Here is a 27819-nt window from a genome sequence, read left to right as displayed (position 1 = left end):
TATTTTATTCGCATAGCGGATCCAGACAGTACACCTGCAGGTCATGATCCGAGAAAAGTTGCTTCGTCTCTAAATTTCTTTCAAACTATGTTGTTTGAAAGTCTTCGCGCTTACACTGGATGGAAGTCATCCAGGGTCTTCTTCAAGCACTACGCGAAACAACTACAGGAGATCAAACACTTTGTGGTAGCAGCAGGTAGTGTACTAAAACCTGCCGCTTGATCTCTGCGAAGAACAGTGCACTATTTGGGACTTTTAGTGAAGGGTGTACTTGATAAACTTGTATGGTGTATCATGTTGAGTGATGTGTCAAGTGCATAACACTATAGACTGTTCTAATTACACGGGTGACATTAAGCATAATAGACTGACACATGTGCCATGCATATTCGTATGCAAGTGTTCCTTGTAACAACAGAATCCAAAGTGAAATATTCCATATTTCCCATAGAGTGGCTTGTGTTTCCTCTTCAGATGAAACTTATAAAATTTTCTGTTATTACCAATTATGCTTTCACACAGATATTTTCAGCGGAAAATATGATTGATTGTATATGTTACAACCATGATTTCTATATTCTATTGTAATAAACGATAGTAGGAATCTTTGCGTATCATTTCGCCCCAAATATGCTAAACCATTCAATAAAGGATGTCAGAGCATCTTTTTATCCTCTTAATTTGGGAAAAATATTCGGAACTAATGTTATTCTGTTCCAAGCAAACATTCTTCAGATAATTTGTTATGCTTTTAAGTTCAGTCACTGGTAATGACTGATTGTACTAACCTGTTTACCTTACTGAGTTAAGGTTTCCTACACGAATGTAAACCTGTCTATCTGTCTCCATGAACAAATAGATTTGCGAGGTGTCAGTAACCTACACAGATCATTTTCATTCAGAGTACAAACTATGCTTTATGTATATGAGGACACTAATATACACACTTGTTTGCTAGATTGTTCCTTGAACTCACAATCTTCGGGTTTTCTCCTAGAGTCTTCCCAGACTCTTCCCTGTAGGTGGCAGGAAGCACTGACATAGTCCATGATATCTGAATGATGTATAACGGTAACATCAAGTGTCTCTAGGTCCAGACGACCAAGGAAAATTTATCTCAAGATGACTGGCACTATTGAAAATCCACAGATACATTAATGCTCTGGTAAACTTCCATCAGGACGACATGGCCCGAGCCCAAAAAACGGATTTTGAGCGAAGCGAAAAATCTATTTTTGGGTGAGGTAGCCATGTCGTCCTGATGGACCCACCCTCTTTTTGACAAAGGATAATGAATCCCTCCCTAATATACTGTATCTGTAGCACCTCATTAACGCTACAAAGAATGACTAGATGGTGCCACGCAGAGGCGGGCTGGCTCCCAATTACAGTACAGTAGGAGTGTTGCCTTAATAACGGCTCTCCTATAATTCTTGCCACTTTCCCCTCTCGAAGCGTAAACGCTATCAGGGGTATAGATAGCTATGTGACGTGTCAAGAATACGTCCTCTGATATTATGCGATATCCCTTTTAGAAATATAAGGGATACTCGCTCCAGGAGTTAGAATTCTGGATACCTTTAGTAAAATTCTCTGGGATATATCACTGTAGTCAAATATAACCTAGGAAGCTACTAAGAAGGAACTTCCATCAGGACGACATGGCTACCTCACCCAAAAATATATTTTTCGCTTCTCTCAAAATCCGTTTTCTATATTCTATGCATTGCTATCCAACATGTCTCAAAATGAAAATTTGGTCAGTGCAACTTCTACCTTATCTGAATCCTGCTTGTTCATCTCTCAGCTTTTCATCAATCTTCTCTCCAGTCTCTTTAGAATAAGCCTACTATATATTTTCATAAACAACTGACGCAAGTGTTATGCCACTGTAATTATTTCAATCAGTCAGGACTCCTTTTTTATGCCATTTTTACCAACACTCCTAACTCCCATTTATCCGGTTTTGCCTCTTCATGCCACATTCTACAAAATAATCTTGTAAGTACTCCCTGAGTTACTTCAATTTCGGCCAGTATCATCTTGGCAGTTATTCCGTCGTATCTAGGGACTTTCCATCTCTTAAGTGTTTTGAGCATAGCTTCAATTTCAAACACACTGAATTCATTTATGGGCACATCAAGGTCTTCATCAGCTTCAGGTATATAAATCAAATTATTCCCTTCATATCTCCTATTCATAGCCTCATTAAAGTGTTCCATCCTACGTTACCTTTCTTCATCTTTTGTTGTTATAACAGATCCATCTCTCTTTTTGATGGGTATATGCTTCTTCTTTGCCCCATAGAGATTTCATTAATGATTCTATGAACAATTCTTACACCATAGCCACTTCCTGAATTCATAGCTTTGTCAGCCTCATCTACTTTACTGTCTAGATATTCTCTCCAGTCATTCCTGGCTTTTCTTTTGACCTTACTATCAATACAGGAATACGTAGCAAGCTCTATCTTGTAATTTCCATTACTTCCTCGAAAACTCTCAACAATCAGTTACTGTTTTTGTCTCCGTTTTATAGTATCCCATGTGTCATTTGATATTATTATTATTATTATTATTATTACTACTTGGTAAGCTAGAATCCTAGTTAGAAAAGCAGAATGCTATAAGCCCAGGGGCTCCAACAGGGAAAATAGCCCAGTGAGGAAATAAAACAAGGAAAATAAACTATTTTAAGAACAGTAACCTTAAAATGAATATTTCCTATATAAACTATAAAAAAATTAACAAAACTAGAGGAAGAAAAAAAGATAGAATAGTATGCCCGAGTGTACCCTCAAGCAAGAGAACTCTAACCCAAGACAGTGGAAGGCTATGGTACAGAGGCTGTGGCACTATCCAAGACTAGAGAACAGTGGTTTGATTTTGGAGTGTCCTTCTAGAGGAGTTGCTTACCATAGCTAGAGTCTCTTCTACTCTTACCAAGAGGAAAGTAGCCACAGAATAATTAAAGTGCAGTAACCCCTGGGGCAAAGAAGAATTGTTTGGTATCCATGGCTTTCTCCTTGTAACTGCGTGTCCCAAGACTTCACTACAAATGCGGGTCCCAAGATTTCACTACCAACTGACTGATATGTTCTTAATATCACGCCATTCTTCATTAATTGTCTGCTCTTTGTCTCGTAAAGTCTCTAAGACTACAAATCGACTCCTACATTCAATTGCAAATGTTTCTCTGTTCTCTTCTTCTAAAAGTTTAGTTGTATCAAACCTATATATTCTATCTACCTTTTTGTCGGGTGCTTTCAGTTTTAATTTCAGTGTGGTAATGAGGAGCTGGTGATTACTACCAATATCCGCACCTCTATAGCTTCTTAAATTTCTCAGAGTCCTCCTTTTCTCCTTATTAAGGGCAAATAATAAGGAATTTAAATGCATTTTAATGTATTGACAGTCATCTTGGATGCCTTCTCAGATTCCATGATATTGTGATGATTAAATGACAATTTCATTGTTTCCATTGCATTCCTTGACCTCTAAACCTAGACATAGACATCATATTTATCAGTGTAAGACATATAATAAGGAAATTCATGGCATTTTATTGTATTGCGGTCATCTTGGACGCCATCTTAGATTTGACAACTTTCTTGTACTTGGATTTCCATAAGTTTTTAGTATGTTTTTCTCCACACCACACCAAATAGAACCAGAAACAGTTGAAAATTCTTTTGTAGCAATCTTTTGTGGTAGGGTGGAAATTTTCCCCATATTTATCTGACTGTTGAGGCTTATTTATAACATGGCATTTCATGAAATATATTTGGTGTGTGTGATATGGCATTTTATGAAAAATAGTTCATGAAAGCAATTTTATTACTTTCAAAAACTTTTAGTCCTAATTATCCACTGAACCATGCACTGATTTTATTTTAAAAATTTATATTTTACTTTACAGATGGAATATTTCGTTCAAGAGATGGAAAAGCAAGTCATGTGAATATAAGTATTCTGAATGAATTGCTTCAAGCTATGGATGGAGCTAATATGCAGGCTACCACTCTTCAGGGGGTTTCCTTCCTTTCAAGTAATCTTTCCAGTAGCAAGGTATGAGATCATAGTTTTCTGTTTTTAGTATCAACTACTGTATTCTTTTTTTAATTTCATCCTTCAAATTTGTCTTCCCAAGTCTTTGCTGCACAGACTTTATGCATATATCCAGTGTTCCCATTGTAAGAGAGGTATTCTATGTCACATCTTAATACAGCATTCCATCTTCCTCCTCTCCCTTTCTCTTATACATTTTGGGTGTCAAATCCTCTTACTCCATATACATGTTGCAATTGTGTGTATCTCCTGTGATACTTACTGTCACATAGATAATACAGAGTTTATCCACACACCTCTCCCACATTATCCTTATAGCCCTTTTACTGAATAATTTTTTCAATTTTTTCATTCCAATCACCTTGTATTTTTTACTGTGTTAAATCTGTCTTCTTCCTTCCAGTCTACTTATCTATATTGTAGATATTATTACAGCCTTCTTCTTTTATCATGCTGTTAACATGAAGTCTATCAGGAGGTGGCCATTAATGAACATCAACATTTATCAATTTTTTTCCTAACACACCTATCATTTTCTTCACTCCAGATCGTTTGCAACTGTTCTGTAACATCACTTCCTCAGGGAGGCTTTCCAGCTCCCTTTGAAATTTTCATCCCCACTAAGTTTCTTTTCTTGTAGTCTGTTAAATGCATTTTTAAGAATCACAAAGATTTGTTTGTGGTATGATTTCTTCCTCTTCACATAGTAATCTGCCAGTTGTTGCCTCATTGTAAAATCAGCCTTTGTAATTGAATCTAATTGATTTTACAATTATTGTCAGTTTTTCATGTTGTACATTTGTTCCGTAACTGAAATACAAACCACACTATTTAATATGGGTAATTACTTTCGGCGTAGCTGAAATAACGAGCCATTAGATTTTTAACGTGGGTTTACTACCCCACCGCTAGTTAGCGGGGGGTAGGGAGGGGTAGCTTGCTACCCCCCCCCTCACACACACCTGTGATTAGCTCACTTTGCTATCGGCTCGGGTGACGGTCAGACGTGTCCGCTTTCACCCTCGCTTTTGTTGATCCGCCATTATTAATCTTTCTTTGCTTTTTCTTTTTCCAGAGTGTTTGTGAAGTTGGTCTCTTCCATCATGCGTAAGTGTCCTGGTTTACCTGAACGCCCTTGTGGCACATTTATGTCGGCGGTCGACACGGATCCCCACACCTTGTGTCCTCATTGTAGGGGCCAACGGTGTGATAGTGTTAACGTATGTGGTGAGTGTAGAGAGTGGTCTACCTCCCAGTGGGAGAGGTTTTTTCGGCGCCGGGAGAAGAAGTCCAAACGGGATATTTCTCCTTCAAAGGTTTCTATGAAAAGAGAAAATCCCAAGGACTCTTCCTCCGTTGCCCAAACCTCCTCCGAAGCTCCCACTCGATCGGTTTCTCCCGAGAAGCCGGCGAGTGGTAGCGTAGACACTAGTTCTGTTGACCGATCCCGGGGTGTGGGAGAGGGAGTTGCCTCCCATAGCGAGGCAGCTCCTCCTCCTCCCCCGGAGGAGGATATTTCTTTGACTGTTAATAATAATGATTTATTACAGCTTTGGGCTTCCTTGGGGCTACAGGGTTCACCCTCCAAGGAAGCTCTGTTTGACATGATCAAGTTGGGAGCAGCTGTCAAACAATCGCTGACGGTAGCAGAGATCGATCCTCTCTCTATCGTCGACGTTTTTGTGACAGAGGCTTCTAATGTGTTATCTCAAACCTCTGCTCCTGATGTTGCTGTGGTAGCTGAAGGCTTAGTTCCCCCTCCGAACATCCTTCGAGGGAGGAACTAAGTCCTACGGTCTCTCCTGCCGGTGATTCTCCCCCTTGGGTGAGTTCGCTCATAGAGACTCATCTTCGGAGGACTGCTGATGGTCAGCTTGCTTACCTTACGGCCCTCAGAGGGCGTATAAGGCGGAAAGCTCGCCTTCCCCTGCGCCGTAGAGGTCTTCCTTCACCTCACAAGGGTGTTAGGAGGCGCCTCTTCGGCTCGTCATCTTCGCAGTCCTCCGCAGAAGAACCTCTTCGTCGTTCACCGTTCCTGCCAGCTACCTCTTTGGAGCTCTCCGGAGATCGTTCGCGATCTCCTTCGGTGGAAGGTCGTCCTTACACAGGACACGCCGACCTTCCACCCTCCAGACCTGCTGTCGCCGTTCCTGGCTGTAAATGCGCTGTGGGCGCCATCACACCTTGTTATTAAACAGGCAACAGTCCCTTCGGGGCATAAAGGACTTGAGCACAAGATTGTGTCTCAGTCCCTTAAGCGCCAGGTACTCCCTGCGCGCCAACGACCTGCAGCAGATGTTCCTGTCTTAGCGCGCCAGCGCTCACCTGCGCGCGTGCGCGCACTTGCTGTTGATCCTGCTATTACGCGCCAGGGTTCCCCTGCGCGCCCACGACCACCTGCGCGCTAGCGCGCCCCTACAATAGTTCCTGCAATAGCGCGTAAGTGTTCACCTACGCGCAAGCGCTCTCCACTGGTTCCTGTTTTAGCGCAACAGCTCTCTCCTACGCGTCAGTGCTCTCCTGCGCGTCAGCGCACAAAAGGAAGTTCCAGAGATAGCTCACAGGTGCTCACCGGACCTCCAGCGCTCTCCAATGCCTCAACACGCAACTGCGCACATGCGCACAACTGCTGTCATAGCGCGCCAGCGCTCACCTGCTTACCAGCGCACAGCCCTGGAGTCTCCTGAGTTAGCGCACAGGCGCTCACCAGGACTTCAGCGCTCTCCAGGACTTCAGCGCTCTCCAGGACTTCAGCGCTCTCCAAACCGCCAGCGCACTTCTGTGCACCTGCATCCTGATGCACGCCATGCGCGCCCACGATCTCCTGCGTACCAGGCACGCCCACGATCTCCGGATCTAGGTGTAGTTCCAGTTGCTCCTGCTCGCCAGCGCTCACGATGGCGCACAGTCTCCATCGCGCGCCCACAAGGTTGCGCAAGCCCGCCCTCGCCCACTGCTTCAGCCAGATAGACGCGCTCGAGATATTTCTCCTGCGCGCGCGCCCAACGTTTTCACCCTCACGGGCCCTTCGGCAAGATCCTGCGCGCCAGCGCGCGGGAACAATCGCCTTCGCGAGTGCGAACCATCGCCTTCGCGCGCGCAAGCGCTCATCCAGCCTCCTGCGCGCCACCTGTCATCGCCTGTTGAGGCCGCCATGCGCCATCGCCTACGCGCCCTGGTCACAGGGGGTTAAGAGTGCCAGAGACAAAGTCAAAGGCCAGCTCTCTGAGCTAGCTTCCTCCAGCCGATCCAGCACCGGTAACAAGCTCCTCCCACCTCCTCGCGTCCATCAGAGGAGGTACTTTGAGATCTTGGAGGAGACTTGCTTAGCTTTTCCTTTGCACCATTCTCTAGAAGATCTTACCGGGGAGGTCCCTCTTAGAGAGACTCTCCAACCGGCAGGTCTCGTATTCAGCAACAAAGATCCTGAGCCAGGAGAAGGTAGCGAAGTGTGCCATGCAAGCTACTTCGTGGCTGGACATCTGGGTAGGGTCTCTGGGCATCCTGGTGCAGTCTGAGGACTTGTCCAAGGAAAGCACCAGGAAGGCCTTGGAGACCTTTATGCTCTCAGGCACGCGTACCATCGAGTTTCTAGCCCACCAAGTCTCGAGCTTGTGGGCTAACACTATCTTGAAACGACGGGACGCAGTGGCTGAGAGATTCCATCAAAAGGTCCCCAGTACTGACGTTTGCAGGCTCAGACATTCTTCCGTCCTCGATAAGAATTTGTTTGAGCCTAAGGACGTGGAGCAGGCTGCTGAGAGGTGGAGGAAGTCCAACCAGGATTCCCTTCTCCATAGGGCCCTAACATTGAGGCCCTACAAACCTCCAGCTACCCAGCAACCACGTCCTGTCAAGAGTACGAAGAAGGCAGCTGCAGCGAAGACAAAAGTGTCTAAGCCCTTTCCTGTCAAGGACAAGAAGGGCAAAAAGTCCTCTAGGGGAGGAAAGAATCCTAGAGGGAGCGGCCGTGGCCGCAAATGTTAGGATTGGCAGTCCCCCTGCATGTCCACCAGTGGGGGGATGCCTACAAAGTTGCGCGACAAGGTGGCAGCAACTCAGGGCCGATCCCTGGACGATTTCAGTAATCAGTCAGGGATATCGCGTCCCGTTCACGACATCTCTACCTCCCCTGACAGCGGATCCAGTGTCACTGAGCTCCCTTGCCATGAGATCGGCAAGGGGGCAAGCCCTTCGGGCAGAAGTCGAGACCATGTTGAAGAAGGACGCTCTCCAAGATGTTGTCGACGGGTCCCCAGGCTTCTTCAGTACTGTAGACTCTTTCTTGTAAAGAAGGCGTCTGGAGGCTGGAGACCAGTCATCGACCTCTCAGCCCTGAACAGGTTTGTCAAGCAGACCTCGTTCAGCATGGAGACGGCAGACACGGTCAGACTTGCAGTGAGAGTGCAAGACTTCATGTGCACACTGGACCTGAAGGACGCGTACTTCCAGATCCCAGTCCATCCATCTTCAAGGAAGTACTTAAGATTTTGCCTAGACAACAAGATATACCAGTTCAAGGTGCTGTGTTTCGGTCTCTCCACAGCACCGCAGGTGTTCACCAGAGTGTTCACCCGAATATCTTCATGGGCTCACAGGATCGGTATCCGTTTCCTCCGTTACCTGGACGACTGGCTGATCCTAGCAGACTTGGAGGCAGCCCTTCTTCGTCACCAAGACAAACTTCTGAGACTTTGCCAAGATCTAGGGATCATGGTAAATCTCGAGAAGTCCTCTCTGCTGCCCACTCAGAAACTGGTATACCTAGGCATGATCATAGACACCAATCTCCACAAAGCCTTCCCATCAGACGACAGGATAGCAAGGCTGAGGAAGGTCGCAAGGCCTTTCCTCAGACGAGAAGAACTTTCAGCCCAATCGTGGTTACGTCTCCTCGGTCACCTCTCATCCCTGTCCCGTCTAGTTCCCAATGGTCGCCTCAGAATGAGATCTCTCCAGTAGTGACTCAAGTCCCGGTGGAATCAAGGTCACGATTCCCCGGACACTATGATTCCCATGGGTTCTGCAGAACAGACGGACCTTCAGTGGTGGGTGGCAGATGAGAACCTACGAAAGGTAGTGGATCTTCTCGTCCTCCCCCCGGATTTGATGTTGTTTTCGGACGCCTCAAAGAAAGGGTGGGAGGCTCACGTTCTGAACCACAGGACCTCAGGCCTGTGGTCAGAATCAGAAAAGTACCTCCACATAACCTACTAGAGATGAAGGTCGTATTCCAAGCTCTTCAACAGTTCCAACAATACCTGGCGGGCCACTCTGTGGTGGTGATGAGCGACAACACCACAGTAGTGGCTTATATCAACAAGCAGGGAGGTACCTTTTCAGAACAGCTATCCCATCTCACAGTAGAGATACTGAGATGGACCGAAGTCCACTCGATCGCACTTTCGGCTCGCTTCATTCCAGGCAAGAGGAATGTGCTCGCCGACAGTCTGAGCAGAGCGACGCAGATAGTGAGTACCGAGTGGTCTTTGGATCGTCAAGTAGCCAACAAAGTCCTGACTTTGTGGGGTTCCCTGACTATGGATCTGTTCGCTACAGCGCTGAACTTCAAACTTCCGCTGTACTGCTCCCCAGTCCTGGATCCCAAGGCTCTCTGGCAAGATGCCTTCCAACAATGGTGGGACAACATTGATGTCTACGCCTTTCCCCCGTTCTGTCTGATGAGGAGGGTGCTCAACAAGACCAGAATATCGGTCAATCTCTCAATGACCCTAATAGCTCCGCTATGGCATCACGCAGAATGGTTTCCGGACCTTCCGCAACTCCTAACGGAGCTCCCGAGGGAACTCCCTCCACGACACGAGCTACTCAAACAACCACACGCCAACATCTTTCACAAAGCCGAAGCTTCGCTTCGACTTCACGCCTGGAGACTATCCAGCATCTCCTCACTGAAAAAGGATTTTCGCAGCAAGTTGCGAACAGGATGTCTGGACACCTGCGTAGGTCATCCGCAGGGGTCTACCAGGCGAAGTGGCGAGTCTTCTGTGGTTGGTGTCGTGGAAGGGGTATCTCTCCACTCGATGCCACTATTCCAGCAATAGCGGAGTTCTTCGTGTATTTGCAGGAGGAAATGCGCCTTTCAATCTCGGCAGTGAAAGGCTATCGCTCAGCCTTAAGTCTAGCCATCAGGCTCAAAGGAGTGGACATTTCTTCCTCGCTGGAACTTTCCCTACTCATACGGAGTTATGAACTTACCTGCCCTCAGTCGGAAGTGAGACCTCCTCCACGGAACGTGGTTCGAGCTCTCAGGTCTCTTAAGAGACCTCCCTTCGAACCATTACACCAGGCTTCAGATCGCCATCTTACTTGAAAGACAGTGTTCCTGCTAGCTTTGGCCTCGGCCAAGCGAGTCAGCGAACTTCATGGTCTCTCATACGACGTCGCCCATTCAAGGGGATGGGGGGAGGTAACGTTCAGGTTCGTCCCTGAGTTTGTTGCTAAGACTCATAATCCAGGAGTGCCGAACCCTCGGTTCGACTCTTTCCAGGTTTCGAGTCTCTGTTCTGTAACAGATGACCCAGACCATCTCCTACTGTGCCCAGTAAGGAGTCTGAGGCTTTATCTTAAGAGAACGGTTGCAGTTCGTCCCCAGTTGCAAGGTTTGTTCGTGAGCACTGGGAAGACGAAGAGGAGGGTCACCAAGAATACCATCTCGGCCTGGATTCGCAAGGTAATACACCTATCCTTGAATCCTGACCCTCCTCCGTCACGTCGTCCTAGAGCACATTATGTTGGGCGTAGCTACGTCCCTGGCCTTCAAGAAGAACTATTCAGTGACGCAGGTCCTGCAAGCTGGGGTGTGGAAGCGTCAGACGACCTTCACAGCCCACTACCTGCAAGACGTGACACACAGGAGACTCGATACGTTCTCTATCGGCCCTGTGGTGGCTGCACAACAGCTGGTTTAAACCTCAGGCTCCTTAATAGACAAGTAGCAGAAGGTTGAGGGCAATTTTACCCGGTCTTAGTCTGCATGAATAAAAAGGTTTGTCTGGCCCTTATTCTTTTCTTCATCCTCCCCTCTCTTGGGGAAAGCAGCATCCTGGGTTCTCTGCATAGCTGACCTCAAACCACTTCTGGTAAACCATGCTTCCTTGTGTTCCTAGTATTAAGTTAATACTGTCACGTCCTCATACCCTGACGAGGTGGTATTGGGAGAGTCCTAGCCTTGAGTTCCATCTAAAGAACTCTAGGTCAACTTCCTAGGACGTGTCAAACTGCATACCTTCACACACAGCTTATGTAGGCCGCAGCACTTGCACAGTAAGATGCTAGCGAGGTGCAGGGACTCCTTATTACTGAGTACTTACATACTCAAATATTGAGTCCCCGGGCAAAAGCCAAAGCCAGTAATGGCCTGGACTTACCACCCTTCCTAAGGGGTGAGTCACACATATTAAATAGCGTGGTTTGTATTTCAGTTACGGAACAAATGACAAATTCGTAGGTAATTTGTATTTTTCCTAACTATAAAACCTTAGCTATTTAATCAAACCTCTAAGCAAAGTGAGCTAATCACAGATGTGTGTGAGGGGGGGTGGGTAGCAAGCTACCCCTCCCTACCCCTCGCTAACTAGCGGTGGGGTAGTAAACCCTCGTTAAAAATCTAATGGCTCGTCATTTCAGGTACGCCGAATGTAATTACCCATATTAAATAGCTAAGGTTTGTATAGTTAGGAAAAATACAAATTATCTACGAATTAGTAATTTTTCAATAATTTGCTAGCCTATTTATTATCACTATAAACTTTTCTTTTTCATCTTTGCTTTATGAGGTTAAACATGAAGTGAGCTATCTCCACTCTTTTCAGTCCTGTGAACTTTCTGTTTAAGTTCCCTTTAGGTCTAGTTTTCATCTACTTCATATTAACCTTGTGCTTTATACAGGGCTCTATTCTACTACAGTGCTTTCTTACATACTATTTCTTTCACTACTGTCCCTGATCACATATTCAAATACTGTAATCTCTTTCAGAATTCTGTGATCCATTTTGGCTGTCACACACATCTCTGCAACTTCCTCATTTTTTAAGATGGTTTTCCTACCACACACTGTCAATGAATCTTAATAAGCTAAGATTGCAGCCAAAACTTCATTTTTAAATATGTAACTTCCCTGGTAGTTACATATATATAGCTTAAATCCCACGTTTTGAAGCGGCACGACAGAAAATTCAATTTCGCGGCGATTGCCGCCATGCCAGTAGGTGGTCATACATGAGCGCCATCTCTCATAGGTTATCAGAACCATCCCCAACATTCTTCAGAAATTCCCTGTCGTTGATCGAGTCAACACCTAGGAAATTCGTTTTGCTGATATATTACTTTATTCTACAATTTGGTGAAGTACCTTTTGTCTGATTATTGTTAATGGCTTTCGCTGCCTTTCAACCTTCAAAGATATTGAATGGGATAGTTTTTTGCTGGTCGAACTTGGACAGTTTAATTTAACTTGATTTTCAAGCTGGCTCCTCTGTTGTTAAACTTTGTGTGTAGGGCTAGACCGGCTTTCGAACTGCTCTTGCTTCCAGCACAGTAATTAACAGGGAGCATGTATGTTTTTGTTTTCTTTCTATGTTCGTGAGATTGAGGGATCAAAGAATTTTTCCAACTACTTTATTAATTAACGAACAACTCTTAAAGTTATAATGGAGGGAAAAGCATTTTAACATTAAAACATTGTGACGTCACTATTTTCTGACGTAAACTTTTAGCAGAGCGAAATCTGATTACTTTGAAGGAATTCAGTCCGCCATCGTGATAACGTCACAATCCTGTGTCGTAATCTTCTTAGTATAACTTGCATTATGTGAATTATATTCTTTTCTTGCAAGAAATGTTTAAAATATTAACTTACTAAGCATAAGTATGTTTATTATGTAGGGAAATTTATTATTTTTCAAGTATATTTTTGTCCTATTAGTATATTTCCCTTAGTTTTTCGATATAGAGTTTTCACGAGCGTACAGTCAATTTACGCTCGTAGTCCTCTTAACTATCGTTTTTGTTTCGCAATACTTGTATTGTTTTTTAATATTTTGATTTTGAGAATACTGTACTAATATTAATCATATATCCTTTTGTATTTCTGGCCCTTGACGAAAGAGTATAATCTCTCGCAACGGGCAGGTCTATTATGATCTAATGTGAAATAGTTAAAAGTGCTAGTGTTCAATGGCACATAAAATGACGCAATGCAGTCAATATACGATACGTAATACTCTTGACAATCGTTTTTTGTTTTCACAATTACTTGTATCGTTATTTTATATTTCGATTTTGAGAATACTAATATCAATCATATAACCTATTGTATTTTCTTTCTAGCCCTTGGCGAAAAAGTATAATCTCTCGCAACGGGAAGGTCTATTAAGATCTAATGTGAATTAGTTAAAAGTGCTAGTGTTCAATGTCACGTAAAATGACACAGTGCTGTGGAGGTTGCGTTCGTTTGTGTCCGTCATACTCCTAGCCCGGGACCTCTTCCATGCTCCCCAATCCCTGGGAGAAGGAATGTCGAAAGGCCAAAGGATATGACAGACCTTGATCAGCGAACGGATGTCCCCTCGAGCGATCATGTTGACGATCCCCAGATCACTCCCCCTCGCCGCTGGAAAGGCGAGGTAAAAATGTATGCGTCTTCGTCGGATGGGAAATGTCACAAGGACTTTCCCCTGGTGTCTACCCGAATACTGTTGACGATCCCTCACAACGATCGGTACACGGTTCAGATAGCGCACGATACCTCACAGCAATCAGTACATCGTTCAGTTAGCGCACACGGCGCTCATCATGTATCTGATTTGTCTGAATTAAAGAGGTCGATTTCGTCTCTGTTTGACGCTTACGATTCTCTGGCAGAGAAATCGCATCTAAAAGAATCTAAGGACAGCAATAGACCAAGAAAAGGGTCTTCCGTTAATCAAGATATTATCGGACAGTGTATTTCTCCGATACTGAGCAACGCTTCCTCGCAGTGATCAGCTCGCGTTGCAGTAAGCGACAAGGTGGACGCATGCGGCAGTCTGGTCTCTCCCTCACGGCATTCTGGACGTATGCTGGACGCATACAGTCAAAATTTGTCCACACAACAAGATAGACAAGCAGTTGTCTCACCTTCGCGATCTGCGGAACGTGTGACTATCGCTCATGCGGGACGCATGCAACACGCTGATAGCTCACGGCAATCTGGACGCATGTGGCAGTCTGGAAGCTCACGGCAAACTGGACGCATGTGGCAGTCTGGACATATGCTGGATGCATGCAGTCAGGTTTTGTCCCCACGTCATAATAGACAAACAGTTGTCTCTTTTTCGCGACAGACTGGACGCGATACTAACGCTTCCTCATGGCTCGCGGCAGACACAAGGCATTCGGGACGCATGCAGTAGACTGATACCTCTCATGGAAACATACAGCAGTCTCAATCTGGATGCATGATGGGCACATATAGTCGGGACTTGTCCTCGCAACAGGATAGACAAGTTTTTGTCTCTCCTTCGCGATTTCTGAATGCGCAACTAACGCTCCCCCGTGTCACGCTGTTGATATACAACATGCTGAACGCATGCTGGACGCACGCGAACTAGATTTACCCTCGCATGGGGTTACCAATGTTGATGCTTCCTTACAGCATGATGATCTTATGCTGGAAGCACTGGAACCTGTCTCTCCCTCAAGGCTTACAGTACATAAACGTGATGCTTCTTCGCAACTGGATGATATCCTTCACGAGATTCCTTCAGGGCAAGAAGAATTATTTTTGAAAGACAATAACCAACAGGATGACGCGGTTTTGTCTCCTACCCATTCGAATCAGGGAATCGATGTTCCCTTAGCCGAATTGGGAGACGAATCTCAGGATTCGCTACAGGCCGCTGACCTTAAAAATTTCTGACAGTTTTAACATCTCTGTATCCAGAAGACTTTACTCAACCTATACCTCAGAGCCCGCCCTCTCAGTTTTTGAAGGGCAGACCCCGAAAAACATCCTCCTTCAAGAAGATGGTCCGGGCTAGATCGGTTAAGAGAGCTTTCTCAACTCTCAACCAATGGACTTCCAAGAGAAAGGATCTTGGGAAGGCCTCCTTTTTCTTTTTCTCAAACTCGACTGGCCTCCAGATCTAATGTGTGGTACTCGACTGGGGAAGTTCTCGGTTTGGGAGTTCCTGCCTCCTCCCTGGGAGACTTCTCCAGATTTGTTGACTCCTCACGCAGGTCAGCCATGAGCATGTCGAAGGTTATGTAGTCCAATTCTGAAATGGACCATCTGCTGAAGGGAATTTTTTAGACAATAGAAGTCTTCAGCCTTATGGACTGGACTCTTGGAGCTCTCGCAGAACCCACAGGCACATCAAACTTTCCGCCCCTTTTCACAGCAGGAATTCTTAAAAAGAGGGCTATGTTTTGTTCCTCCTTATCTTCAGGTTTGTCCCTTGTTCAGAGATCTGAACTTTTACTTGCTCCGTTGGGTAATCATCTTTTCCCTCCTGACTTAAGGAAAGATTTGTCAACAGCTCTGCCATAACAAGCTACGCAAGATCTTATCTCTAGGACTGCTAAGAAAGTCCTCCCTGCTAGCTTTTTAGCAAGGATACAAAGGAGGCTCTTCCCACTTGTCAGCCCTTTCGTGGGAGAGCCCCTTCAAGGGGAACTCAGAGGATTGCGGCTGGAGGTTAAGCTCGCAGATTCCCAAGACAGCAAACGGAATCAAGAAAGTGAGACTTGCAATCTCCAGACTCTAGTGGAAGCCAGGCTTTCCCACTTTTGGCGAGAGTGAAGCCAAAGGGGTACGGACATCTGGACGATCAATGTCTTCAAGGAGGGATACAAGATCCCTTTCCTGAGAATGCCTCCCATGTCGTCGATACCCTTAGAATTGACAACAGTCCACTCAGGGAACAAGGCAGCAGCTCTTCAAGAGCAAGTGAACCTTATGTTGTCGTAGAAGTTGTAGAGGTCACCTCCTCGGAGGGGTTTTTACAACAGACTTTTCCTAGTTCCGAAAAGCTCGGGGGAGATGGAAACCTGTTCTGGACGTCAGTCCATTGTACAAGTTCGTCAGCTAAGTAAAATTTACCATGGAAACTTCAGCGTCAGTCCTTACAAGCAGCAGACAGGGAGACTGGATAGTGTCTTTGGATCTGCAGGACGCTTATTTCCATATCCTGATACACCCGGACCACAGAAAATTTCTAAGGTTCGTGTTCCTTGAGACCATTATCAGTTCAAAGCACTCTGTTTTGGACTGAGCACGACTCCCTACGTTTTTCACCCGGGTGATGTCCAACGTGGCTTGCTGGCTTCACTTAAAGGGAGTAAGGATTTTCTTTGTACCTGGACGACTGGCCACTCAGAGCAGAATCACAAGTAAAGTCTCTGGAGGCTCTTCAAATTTTAATGTCCTTTACGCAACAGTTAGGTCTGATGGTAAACCTGGCCAAATCTTAACTAACACCCTCACAGAATATCATTTATCTGGGGATGATAATCGGTTGAGATCGCACTCAAGGCACTTCGGAAATGTCGCAAGGACTTTCCCCTGGTGGTCACCAGACTACGGTTGACGATCCCTTGCAGCAATCAGCACACGGTTCAGTTCGCGCACACGGCCGCTTCAAGTGTCTGATCTGTCTGAACTAGAGAGGTCGATTTCGTCCCTGTTTGACGCATACGATTCTCGAACAGGGGTCTGTGGATAGAGTCTCAGAAGAAATGGCACATAAATATCAAAGAGCTAGTGGCCTTTCACCAAGACCCTGATTACTCACTTCATAGAAGGGGAGAAAAACGTCAGGACGGATCTGCTCAGCAGAAGAAGGCAAGTTCTTACTACAGAGTGGACCCTACATCACGAGGTGTGCACCAGCCTTTGTATGTTGTGGGGTCAACCCTCGATAGACCTCTTCTCCTCACAAATGACAAAGAGGTTGCCGGTATTTTGCTCTCCAGTCCCAGACCAGGAAGCAGTCGCAGTGGACGTTTTTTCTTCTGAACTGGGAAGGTCTAAACTCTAAACGTGTACGCTTTTCCTCCATTCAAGATCCTGGACAGAGTCCTGAAAAAATTCAGGGAATCGCCCAACGTCCGCATGACCATGATAGCTTCATTTTGGCCTATGAGACATTGGTTTGCGGAGATGATGGAGTGGCTGGTAGATACCTCCAGAACATTACCACTATTAGGGTTTACTAATCCGAGTGGGACATATTTAGAGTATGGTGCAGGAATAATAGACTTTCCTCTACCAGTACCTCTATAGCCAATATAGCAGAGTTTTCTGTTGTATCTGCATACAAAAGAGAAGCTGGCTGTGCCTACCATCAAGGGTTACCGCAGCATGCTAGCCTCCATCTTTCATAACCGACACATTGGCGTGTCAGGTAACAAGGATCTTTCAGATCTCATTAGATCTTTTGAGACGACTAAGAGGAAGGACACTCCAACCTCCTCGTGGAACCTGGATGTTGTCCTGGCCTTTTTTAACCTCAAGTAGGTTTGAATCCTTGGACAAGGCATCTTGGAAGGATCTTACCAAGGAGAGACTTTTCCTAATTACATTGGCTACAGTCAAAAGAATAGGAGAGTTAAAAGCCATCAGCAAGAAGGTGGGGTTTTATAGAGACAATGCAATTTGCTCCCTCCAGCTAGGCTTTCTCCCCAAAGACGAGAATCCCTATCGACCTTGGCCAAGATCTTTTACCATCCAGAGCTATCTCACTTAAATTGGACGGGAAAAGGAGAGAGGCCTTTGTCCAGTGAGAACTCAAAATTTTTTTTATCTGCACGGGTCCAAACACCTGAGAGGACAAGCAGACAGCCTCTGATACTCAGTTAAAAAGCCCTCTTTGCCTTTACCGAAGAATACCTTGGCTTTTTTCATTTAGGATTTGATAAGGGAAACTCTCCAGAATTGTGAGTAAGAAGTTTTCCCTATCCTTAAGGTAAAACCACACGAGGTTAGAGCTGTAGCAATTTCTATGGCTTACAAACACAATAGGTCAATGAAGTCAATTTTGGAGCCTACTTTCTGGCGAAGTAAATCAATCTTCACAGACTGCTATCTCAAAGATGTCCAGACCCAGTATGAGGATTGCTGTTCCCTGGGTCCGTACGTTACCTCCGGCGTCGTAGTTGGAGAAGGGTCTACTGCCTCTTCCCGATAACTTAATATATACCCTTGCCTTTTTTCTTGTATTTGTGTTCACAGGTTGTCTGTGAAGGTTGTCGCAGCCTTCCGTCAGTCTGGGATGCAAGTCAAGTTAGTTTTAATGTGTTCACAGGTTGTCTGTGAAGGTTGTCGCAGCCTTCCGTCAATCTAGGATGCAAGTCAAGCTAGTTTTAATTTGTTCACAGGTCTGTGAAGGTTGTCGCAGCCTTCCGTTAGTCTGGGATGCAAGTCGAGCTAGTTTAAAAAAAAAAATTTTCTTTTGGAGTTGGTGGTCAGAATCAGTATCCATGGCTATGCCAGGTTTGCAAGGGTGGAGGTCTAGCCACGCTAAGGTCTAGGACCTTGTGGCAGCCCCACAGAGACTTTTACAGCCCCCTGAGTGAATCGCTGAGTCTCTTAAGGAATGCAGGTGAAATGAGGCAGTATCATTGTGAAGCCAGCTTCCTTATCAGGTTAGAGCCAGATTGTTAGTACTACTAATTGTAGCCATTAATAATTTTACAAATTCCCAATGGGATGAGGTTTTCGACCCACCACCAATGGTGTCAATCAGCTATATATATATGTAACTACCAGGGAAGTTACATATTTAAAAATGGTATTTTTATTATAAAATAGATTTTTAAATATACTTACCTGGTAGTTACATATATAAAAGGGCCCTCCCTCCTCCCCTCTGAAAACAGAGGCATGGAATTTCTGAAGAATGGTGGGGAATGGTTCTGATAACCTATGAGAGATGGCGCTCATGTATGACCACCTACTGTCACGGCGGCGATCGCCACGAAATTGAATTTTCTGTCATGCCACGTCGAATCGCGAGATTTAAGCTATATATATGTAACTACCAGGTAAGTATATTTAAAAATTTATTTTATATTAAAAATACCATTTTAAACTAAAATTGATCATTTTAATACATTCCAAAAATTCCCATACTATTAATTCTTGGATTGAAGAGCTTCTGAAAAATAAAAGATTTTTTTTTTTTGCCATGGAATTTGTAAAACCTTTTATTTCTATGGGAAAGAGGTGCTGAAAATAGAGAAATTTGGTAGCAAACTAATTATAATTCAACCAACCTCCATCCATATACCATCTGAATAAGGATAAAAAGTTTTAGTTTATATCCTAAACCTGAACCTATATTTGAAATTAAATTGGCATTTAACTGGAAAATGTTCATTGAAATACTACATAGATTTTTCAATTCCTTAAAGCTATCTACCAAATTAAAATTTCAACAGAAAATCCACTACTGTATCTTAAAACCCCCTATGATAATGCTGTTGAGACTAGGTCCCAATATTTATCTAGATTAAATTTGCATCATCTCAAATAATAATTACCAAATACAGTATGGAAGTGCCTTGCCACTTGTGCTGTTTAAAACTTTCTCTAATGATAAACTCCTGTTCTAATATCACCATATTTCATCTATGATCAGTTAACATATTTGATGAAGGAATTATCTAAATGGAAGACAGCCTGTGAATAGTGGTTTTCACACGCCCCTCGTGTATACACGACACCCACGAGGTGCTCGCGCAAGGGTAGTAACCTCTGCATTACATGCTTTTATCTTTCTCTGGTATATTTGGAAGATTTATATCAGAAAAGTGTAAAGAAGGACTTTTTCACCGGGCGTCACAAGTCTCTCCCCAGAAATAGATTTTTCCTTCGTCAAAATCCCTTTTTTATTTTAAATACTGTAAATACTATAAAGGTATATTATAATAGTATTTAAAAAAAGAGTTTAAGGGTTTTTTTTTATCTAATAATTATGCTAGAAATAGATATTCAGGGAAAATGCTTTCAATTTCTTTCTTACAATAGGATCATGTCTTGGTATGTGCAGCCACTAATCGTCCAAATTCCTTGGATCCAGCCTTGTTAAGACCTGGTCGATTTGATCGTTTGGTCTATGTTCCTCCTCCAGATTATGATGCTCGTCTAGATATCCTCAGGGTAAGTAACTTGTGTTATTATATATTTATCATCTTTTATAACAAAAAGAAAGGTTCAAATATAGTTATGCTTAAGGAAAAAATAAGGATGATAGTACAGTACAGCCAATTATTAGAAAAAAAGCTTTGATTTAGAAGAAAAGGAAAACATTATGATCTTGAATAGAAAATTTTAATTAAACGTACAGCGGGTCCTCGCCTTACGACGTTGATCCGTTTTAAGACGCTGTGTAACCCAAATTTCAATGAAAGTCAGAACATCATAAATAGATTACTCTCTACGTACTGTACTGTACTGTAAAGTATTGTACTATAATAAAATGTAACAAATGATATAAAAGAAGTATTAGAAAAAGAGAAAACAATTCCTAACCATGTGAATTAAAGTAAATATTGATAAAAAAAAAAAAAAAAGAGAACAATTCCTTACATTATTCCTATGGTTGGCTTGCACACTGGAAGGGATGGAGAGACAGGTTTATTGCAGAGAGGAAGTTGCAGAAGATGTTGGAGAAACTGGGGTAGGTGAGTCAGGATTCTCTGGAGGTGAAACAAGAATGTCGAGAAGCTGAGGCAGGTGAGTCTAGAGTTGAGGCAGAACCTACAGAAGGTGGTGGAGAAGCTGGAGTAGTAGAGGCAGCTGAGGTAGACAGTAGAGGCTCTGTAGCAATAGAGGCAGCCGATGTAGACTGTAGACTCTACAGTCTACATCGGCTGCCTCTACAGTGTAGAGGCTCTGTAGCAATAGAGGCACCTGAGATAGAGGGTAGAGGCTCTGTTGCTGGCAAATCTGGAGTAGTAGACGTAGCTGATGTAGAGGGTGCAGGTCTCTCTACTTTTTTAAAAAACCTCTCCAGGTTAGTCTAGACAGACAGGATCCTCTTCTCATCCAAGATCCTCTTCTCATCCAAGATCTCCTTGTAACACTGCAGTGAATCCATGATGCCTCTGGAAACCCTAGTGAACCTTTCCATTTTAGGATCCAGAACCTCAAAAGTTGCCGTACCTTGCTGTATCTCAGCAAAACCTTTTGACAAGCCCTGCCTTGTGAAAGCCTTAGCCTCTGGGGTCGGGGTTTCTTCTTCCTTTATGATCTGCTTCTCCAGTTGTATCAAGTCCCCAGCAGATAACTCCTCTCCATGAGATTCCAGCAGCTCTGTAACACCATCAACTTCCACATCCAGATCGATTTCCTTACTCAGGGCAACAATGTTCTTAATAATATGGTCAACTGTGTCCTCAAACCCATGGAAATCATTCACAAATTGAGGACATAGTTTCCTCCGAACACCATTCATGTTTGTAATCTTCATCTCTTCCGAGGAATCAGCAATGCTCTTTACAGCATCAAGGATGTTGTAGGATTTCAAAAGTCCTTCAGAGCCTAGTCCTTTTTTGTTTCAGTTGCCTGTAATGCCATAGCAATTGTCCTTCGGAGGTAGTAGGCCTTGAACGAAGCAATCACTCCTTGTTCCATAGGCTGAAAAAGGGCCGTGGTATTAGGTGGAAGGTAAACCACCTTGACATTAGGGTGAAAGTCTTCCAGCTTAAGGGAGATACCTTTTTGGTGCAATACCGGTCCACAGTAGGCACAAAATTATTGATAAACCAGTCCTCAAACACTGCAAGAGTCACCCATGCCTTCTTATTTGCCTTCCAAATGACGGAGTTGACTCTTCCAAATGCCCTTGAGTGCCCTTGGATTTTCAGCCTGATACACCAGCAATGGCTTCAGTTTGAAGTTGCCAGCAGCATTTCCCCCAAGAAGTAAAGTTAGCCTCTCCTTGCTGGTTTTATGACTGGGTGCTGACTTCTCCTCCTTTGCGATGTACGTGCGGTTAGGCATATGCTTCCAAATTAAACCTGTCTCATCAACGTTGAACACTTGATAAGCAAAATAGCCCCACTCCCTAGTTATCTCAGCCAATGCTTTAGGAAATTCACTTGCTGCTTTCTCATCCCCACTAGCAGTTTCACCTTGCACTTTAAGGTTATGGTAATTGGCCCGAACCTTAAATCACATAAACCAACCCCTATTAGCTGAAAACTCTTCACTTTCACTTTCTTCCCCCCTTTCTTTTTTCAACGCTTCAAACAATCTTTTCACCTTCTCCTGAATCACCATAAGGCTCACTGAAATACGCCGTTGATTTTGATCTTTCAACCAAAGCACCAATAATCTTTCCATTTCAATAATTAAACCACTACGCTGCTTGGTTATCACTGTTGATTTCATAGGAGCAGATCCTTTCACATGTTCAATGATGCGCTCTTTATCCTTAAGAATGGTAGCCACAGTCGAACAACTAAGGCCAAGCAACCGGCCAATGTTTGTTGGAGTTTCACCGTTTTTAGATCCCTTAATAATGTCTAATTTCACTTCCATGGTGATGGCCTTTCTTTTCTTTGATGCACTACCATTCTTCCTTATGCTTTGAAGCCATAACGAAGGGCAAAAAGTTAAAAAAAAACGATCAGACACGTGAGAGAGAGAATCGGCGTACACAACCAAAATGGCGTATCACTGAAACTGAGTGATGCGACTGACGCCGTCTTCCTTGCCCACAACCGAAAAAAAGCGTATTCATCTCCTGTGCACTAGAAACTAGTTCGCAATTGTTTACGTCGCTTATGATGCTAACGACGTAAGATGGAATGACGCTTAATATTATTTTTTATATTTTTATGGGGCATGTTCGTAACCTCGAAACAGCGTAAGTCGGGACCGTTGTAACCTGAGGACTCCTTGTAATTTATTAGTATGATTTATTGTTGTTATTGTTTTTATTATACAGTACATACATGTACCAAGGCACTTCCCCCAATTTTTGGGGGTAGCCAACATCAAACAAATGTAAAAAAAGGGATCCTTCCTCTCTACGTTCCTCCCAGCCTGACAAGCGACTCAACCGAGTTTGGCTGGTACTGCTAGGGTGCCACAGCCTACCCTCCCTCATATATCCACCACAGATGAAGCTTCATAACGCTGAATCCCCTACTGTTGCTACCTCTGCAGTCATCCAAGGCGACCGGAGGAAGCAGCGGGGCCTACCGGAACTGCGTTACAATTGCTTGGCATTCATTCCTATTTCTAGCATGCACTCTTGCCCCTCTCACATCTATCCTCCTATCACCCAGAGCCTTCTTCACTCCATCCATCCACCCAAACCTTGGCCTTCCTCTTGTACTTCTCCCATCAACTCTTGCATTCATCGCCTTCTTTAGCAGACAGCCATTTTCCATTCTCTCAACATGGCCAAACCACCTCAACACATTCATATCCATTCTAGCTGCTAACTCCTTTCTTACACCCGTTCTCAACCTCACTACTTCGTTCCTAACCCTATCCACTCGAGATACACCAGCCATACTCCTTAGACACTTCATCTCAAACACATTCAATTTCTGTCTCTCCGTCACTTTCATTCCCCACACATTCCATTCATTACAGTTGGTACAATCACTTTCTCATACAGAACTCTCTTTACATTCATGCCCAACTCTCTATTCTTTACCACTTCCTTCACATCCCTAACACTTTGCATCCTTCATTCACTCTCTGATGTGCATATGCTTCCACTCCACCACCCTCTTAATGAGAGAATGCCTTGATGAAGTCATTGAGCTTCAGCTCGGCATTTCATTCCCGTGCTGAATCTTGGTGACGGGCAAGAGGGCTCTCGAACTTGGGAAAATTGCTCCCCCAGTTCGAATCTAAATTTCTCTCTTTCATCTTTTTCTTCCTCTTTATATGGCTTCAACCTTCTCCTAATATTATAAACTTTCCTTCATGTTGCTGTCCCAACCCTATGAGTAAAATTTCCCATATGTATGTGTATATATTTACATATATATGTGTGTTTATTATTATTTTTTTTTTCTCTTTTTATGGCATGGATGTTTCTACATCTGTTATTGCCACTTGGGCGGATGTTTCTACATCCGGTATTGCTGCCTGCTTTGATGAATGGGAAAGGTGTCACGGTTGGGAGGTGTTTGTGCTCAAAGCTATATGTGAGAGTATTGGATGATCTCAGCCATCCCGAAGATGGTTTGGACCTTTTTGGCGGAACTATTCAAGTGTTGGGTCTTCGGAATCCAGGGGGATCCAACGGTTGGGGTAGGACTCTCGGGTTTTGGCCGATAGCCCGTCATTACGGATATGGGGAGGGTGATTCCATAGTTTCTTGGTCTCAGTCCTAACAGGCGGGTTCAGCTTACACCTGTGCCTCTATATCTGTTTTGATGCTATCCTTCGGGTAGGGTATGGAGTGGACCATCTTGGAAGTATACTCTCACTGTGCCGGTAGTGGAGAGTGTAAATTTCCTTCCCAACATGTGATGCCTTAATTTTCTCAAGCAGGTAAATCAAACTTCAAAAAATCACTCTTCTCTCTTCTTTTTTATGATGGATTCTTGTGAAAATGACCCCACCTCCCCTGGATATGCTGATTCGCCCCCGGCACTGTTGACGACCTCTGGCAATTCATTTAAAGAAAACTCCGTTGACGACGTAGGAACTAAAAAGGACTATTCTTTAAACACTCGGAAAACGGGTAATTTGGGCAACACAGGAAAATTGAATGTCCTGCACATTACCCAAATCCCATTAGAAACTAATTATGATATGCTACATAAAATATTTGAGTGTTCTGGATTAATAAAAGAAATTAGAATGAAACTTCAAGATGATAATTGGGAATCTTGGTTATCATTTAATTGTCATGAGGAAGCATTTAAAGCAAGCCGTAATATTGTTGATATTAAAGTAGGTAATATGAGTGTTAAGGGTGCTCTGTGTGATGGGGCACCTAAAGATCTGGATGTCTACAGACCAGCAGACTGGGCTGATAAAGATATAGAGGCGGATATGCCACCCCAAAGAAAGCCAAAACCACCAATGTGGCTTCTTGCTCAATCTGTAGGAGGTACAGAAAATTATTTCAAGGTCTGCAAATTTCTTCAGAGGAAGGTAGGTACGATCGCACCTGGAGATATATCTCGATTCGGTAAGAAAAGTTACTTGATAAAGGCCAAGTCATATACACAGTCTGTTATACTGTCCAATTTGAAGACAGTAAATGATGATATAAAATTGGACATCAAACCCCATCTAAACTTTAGCTATGGAAGGCGAGTGGTTTTTAATAGGGATCTGTATGAATTTACTGAAGAAGAGATATTGACTATGTGTCCTCTATCAGTGTGGAAAGTACATAAAGTACCTGGAACATCAATGATTGTTCTTACTTTCCAGGATGCCGATGTACCTTCCCACATAGACATAGAAAACAAAAGGATCAGAGTTCAACCTTTCAAGCAAAAGCCACTGCAATGTTATAATTGCTTTAAATTTGGACATCCTTCCAAAGTTTGCAATAGTGAAAGAATTTGTAATACTTGCTCCAATATTTACCATGGGGAATGTACATTTGAGGCAAGGTGCTTAAACTGCAACTCTAATCATAAATCTAATGATAGGAGCTGCCAGTTATATAAGTTAGAAGAGGCTGCCCTCAATAAATCAATTATTGAACATGTAAGCGTGGGGCATGCCAAGAGATTATTAAATAAATCTAATACTTATGCAAAGACATTAAAAACAGGAGAAAAAGTTCCTCGGGAATCATCTTACCCACCTACTACTGTAGGTAGTTCTCGAAAAAGGAATTCACCATCTATTGATAAAGTGCTACAAAAGACAAGAACATCTCCTCCTAAAGATTTATCATTGAGTATCAACCAAAAGACATTGCCCACCACTATCAAACCTTTGTCCCCCATTACAAAGGATAGTACTAACCTCTCCCAGGCCATATCCTTGCCTGATTTAATGGAGATTCCACCTGACACCAAGTTATCAGGTGTACCTGTAATGGGGAAGGTACAAAAACCTGGTAACTCACAACCTACTAATCGTAAAAGAGAGAGACCTCCATCTCTCTCACCCCCTTCCATAAGAAATACTAGAATTATGACATCAAATAAATATGATGTTTTGTCTGTTGATGTTGCCGATCAACCAGAAGATAATTTAAATAAATCAGAAATTCAAGTTGAGGTCCACCATCCCCCTCAACAAATAGATAAAAAAGATACAAAGAAAAACACCAACGTAAAACCCAACATAACAAGACCACCTCTGAAGAAACCTACAGGTAATAATGTTAGATTAAAAACTGCTAATGGGAAGACCTCATCCAAGATGTCTTCCAGAAATAATCCATAGTTTTCTCCTCCATTTTGCAATGGAACTGTCAGGGTTTGAGGGCGAAATATGAAGAACTTAAGCTCCTAATTCATGAGCATTCCCCCATAATTGTATGTCTACAGGAAAGTATGCTTGATTCTAACACTCCTAGTCCTCGAGAGTATGTTAGCTATAGAACACCATATAATCAACAAGCAGGGAGCCTTGGCGGAAGTCTCATGTACATTCGTCGAGATGTTCCCCAAATACCCATGTCTATACGTACAACCCTGCAGGCAGTTGTTGTACAAATTGATATAGGGAGAAAATATACAATATGCTCTCTGTACTTACCTCCAAATGATAATATTTTATATGATGATTTAGCAGAGGTCATTCAACAACTCCCTCAACCTTTTCTCTTACTGGGAGATATGAATGGTAGACATCCTTTATGAGGTGATATTTTAGCAAACACAAGGGGCAATATTATCTCATCAATTGTGGAGAATGAGGATGTGGGACTCCTTAATACAGGAGAGCCCACACACTTCCATGTTCAGACAGGTACTTTGTCATGCATTGACCTTTCAATTGCAAGCTCTAACTGCCTTCTTGATTTTGATTGGAGGACATTAGATGATTGGCATACTAGTGATCATGCACCAATCATTATAAACACCAACAAGGGTCCGCCTTTGCAAAGATCGCCACGTTGGAATCTAGACAAGGCAGACTGGGTTAAATTTTCCGAGCTAAGTGAAATCGAAGGGAGAGCAGAACAGTTTGAAAGTGTTGATGATGCCATAGACCTACTGAATGGAACTCTTCATACAGCAGGAGTCAATTCAATTCCCAAAACAACAGGGTTATTCAAACGACGACCAGTCCCGTGGTGGTCTTCAGAACTAACTGCACTCCACAGAGCCACAAGAAGATCTCTAACACGATTGCGTAGACTCCGAACTGATGAGAATTTAACTATGTACAAGAAATGTAGAGCACAGTTCCGTCGTGCCATGAAAGAAGCAAGGCGCCAGTCAGGGATGTCTTTTGTTTCCTCCATTAACAGTAGAACACCATCTTCTGTGTGGAGGAAAGTAAAAAAGATAGCTGGCAAATTCACCCCCAACCCACCACCAGTGTTGAAGGTGAATGGCCAGTATGTAACTGAAGCAAATGAAGTTAGCAATGCCCTGGCTAATCATTTTTCAAATGTATCCAGCAAGTGTGAAGGAGCCCCTGGTCACCAGTATAGGAGCACTGAAAAAAAGAAAATTTTAAATTTTGCAACAAGAAGGGAAGAGTCGTATAATTCTCCTTTCACTGAAAGAGAATTTGATTCCGCACTTGCTCATTGCAACGATACAGCCCCTGGACCCGATGGAATTCCATATGCAA

At 43.6% G+C, this 27819-nt stretch overlaps 1 protein-coding gene across 1 annotated transcript in view; it reads left to right on the top strand.

Moving 5' to 3' along the window:
* The window catches only part of LOC137627657 (ATPase family gene 2 protein homolog B-like), a 449107-nt gene that overhangs the window by 226198 nt on the left and 195090 nt on the right, over positions 1–27819 (top strand). Inside the window, exons 9-10 of the mRNA XM_068358828.1 lie at positions 3919–4067; positions 20098–20229. Of these exons, the coding sequence (XP_068214929.1) occupies positions 3919–4067; positions 20098–20229 (281 nt within the window). The remainder of the gene's footprint in view (positions 1–3918; positions 4068–20097; positions 20230–27819) is intronic.

This window comes from Palaemon carinicauda, chromosome 2 (assembly GCF_036898095.1).
Source record: "Palaemon carinicauda isolate YSFRI2023 chromosome 2, ASM3689809v2, whole genome shotgun sequence".
Lineage (NCBI taxonomy): Eukaryota > Metazoa > Arthropoda > Malacostraca > Decapoda > Palaemonidae > Palaemon > Palaemon carinicauda.
Note: the sequence above shows the minus strand (reverse complement) of the source record. Positions and strands in the feature narration are given on the sequence as shown.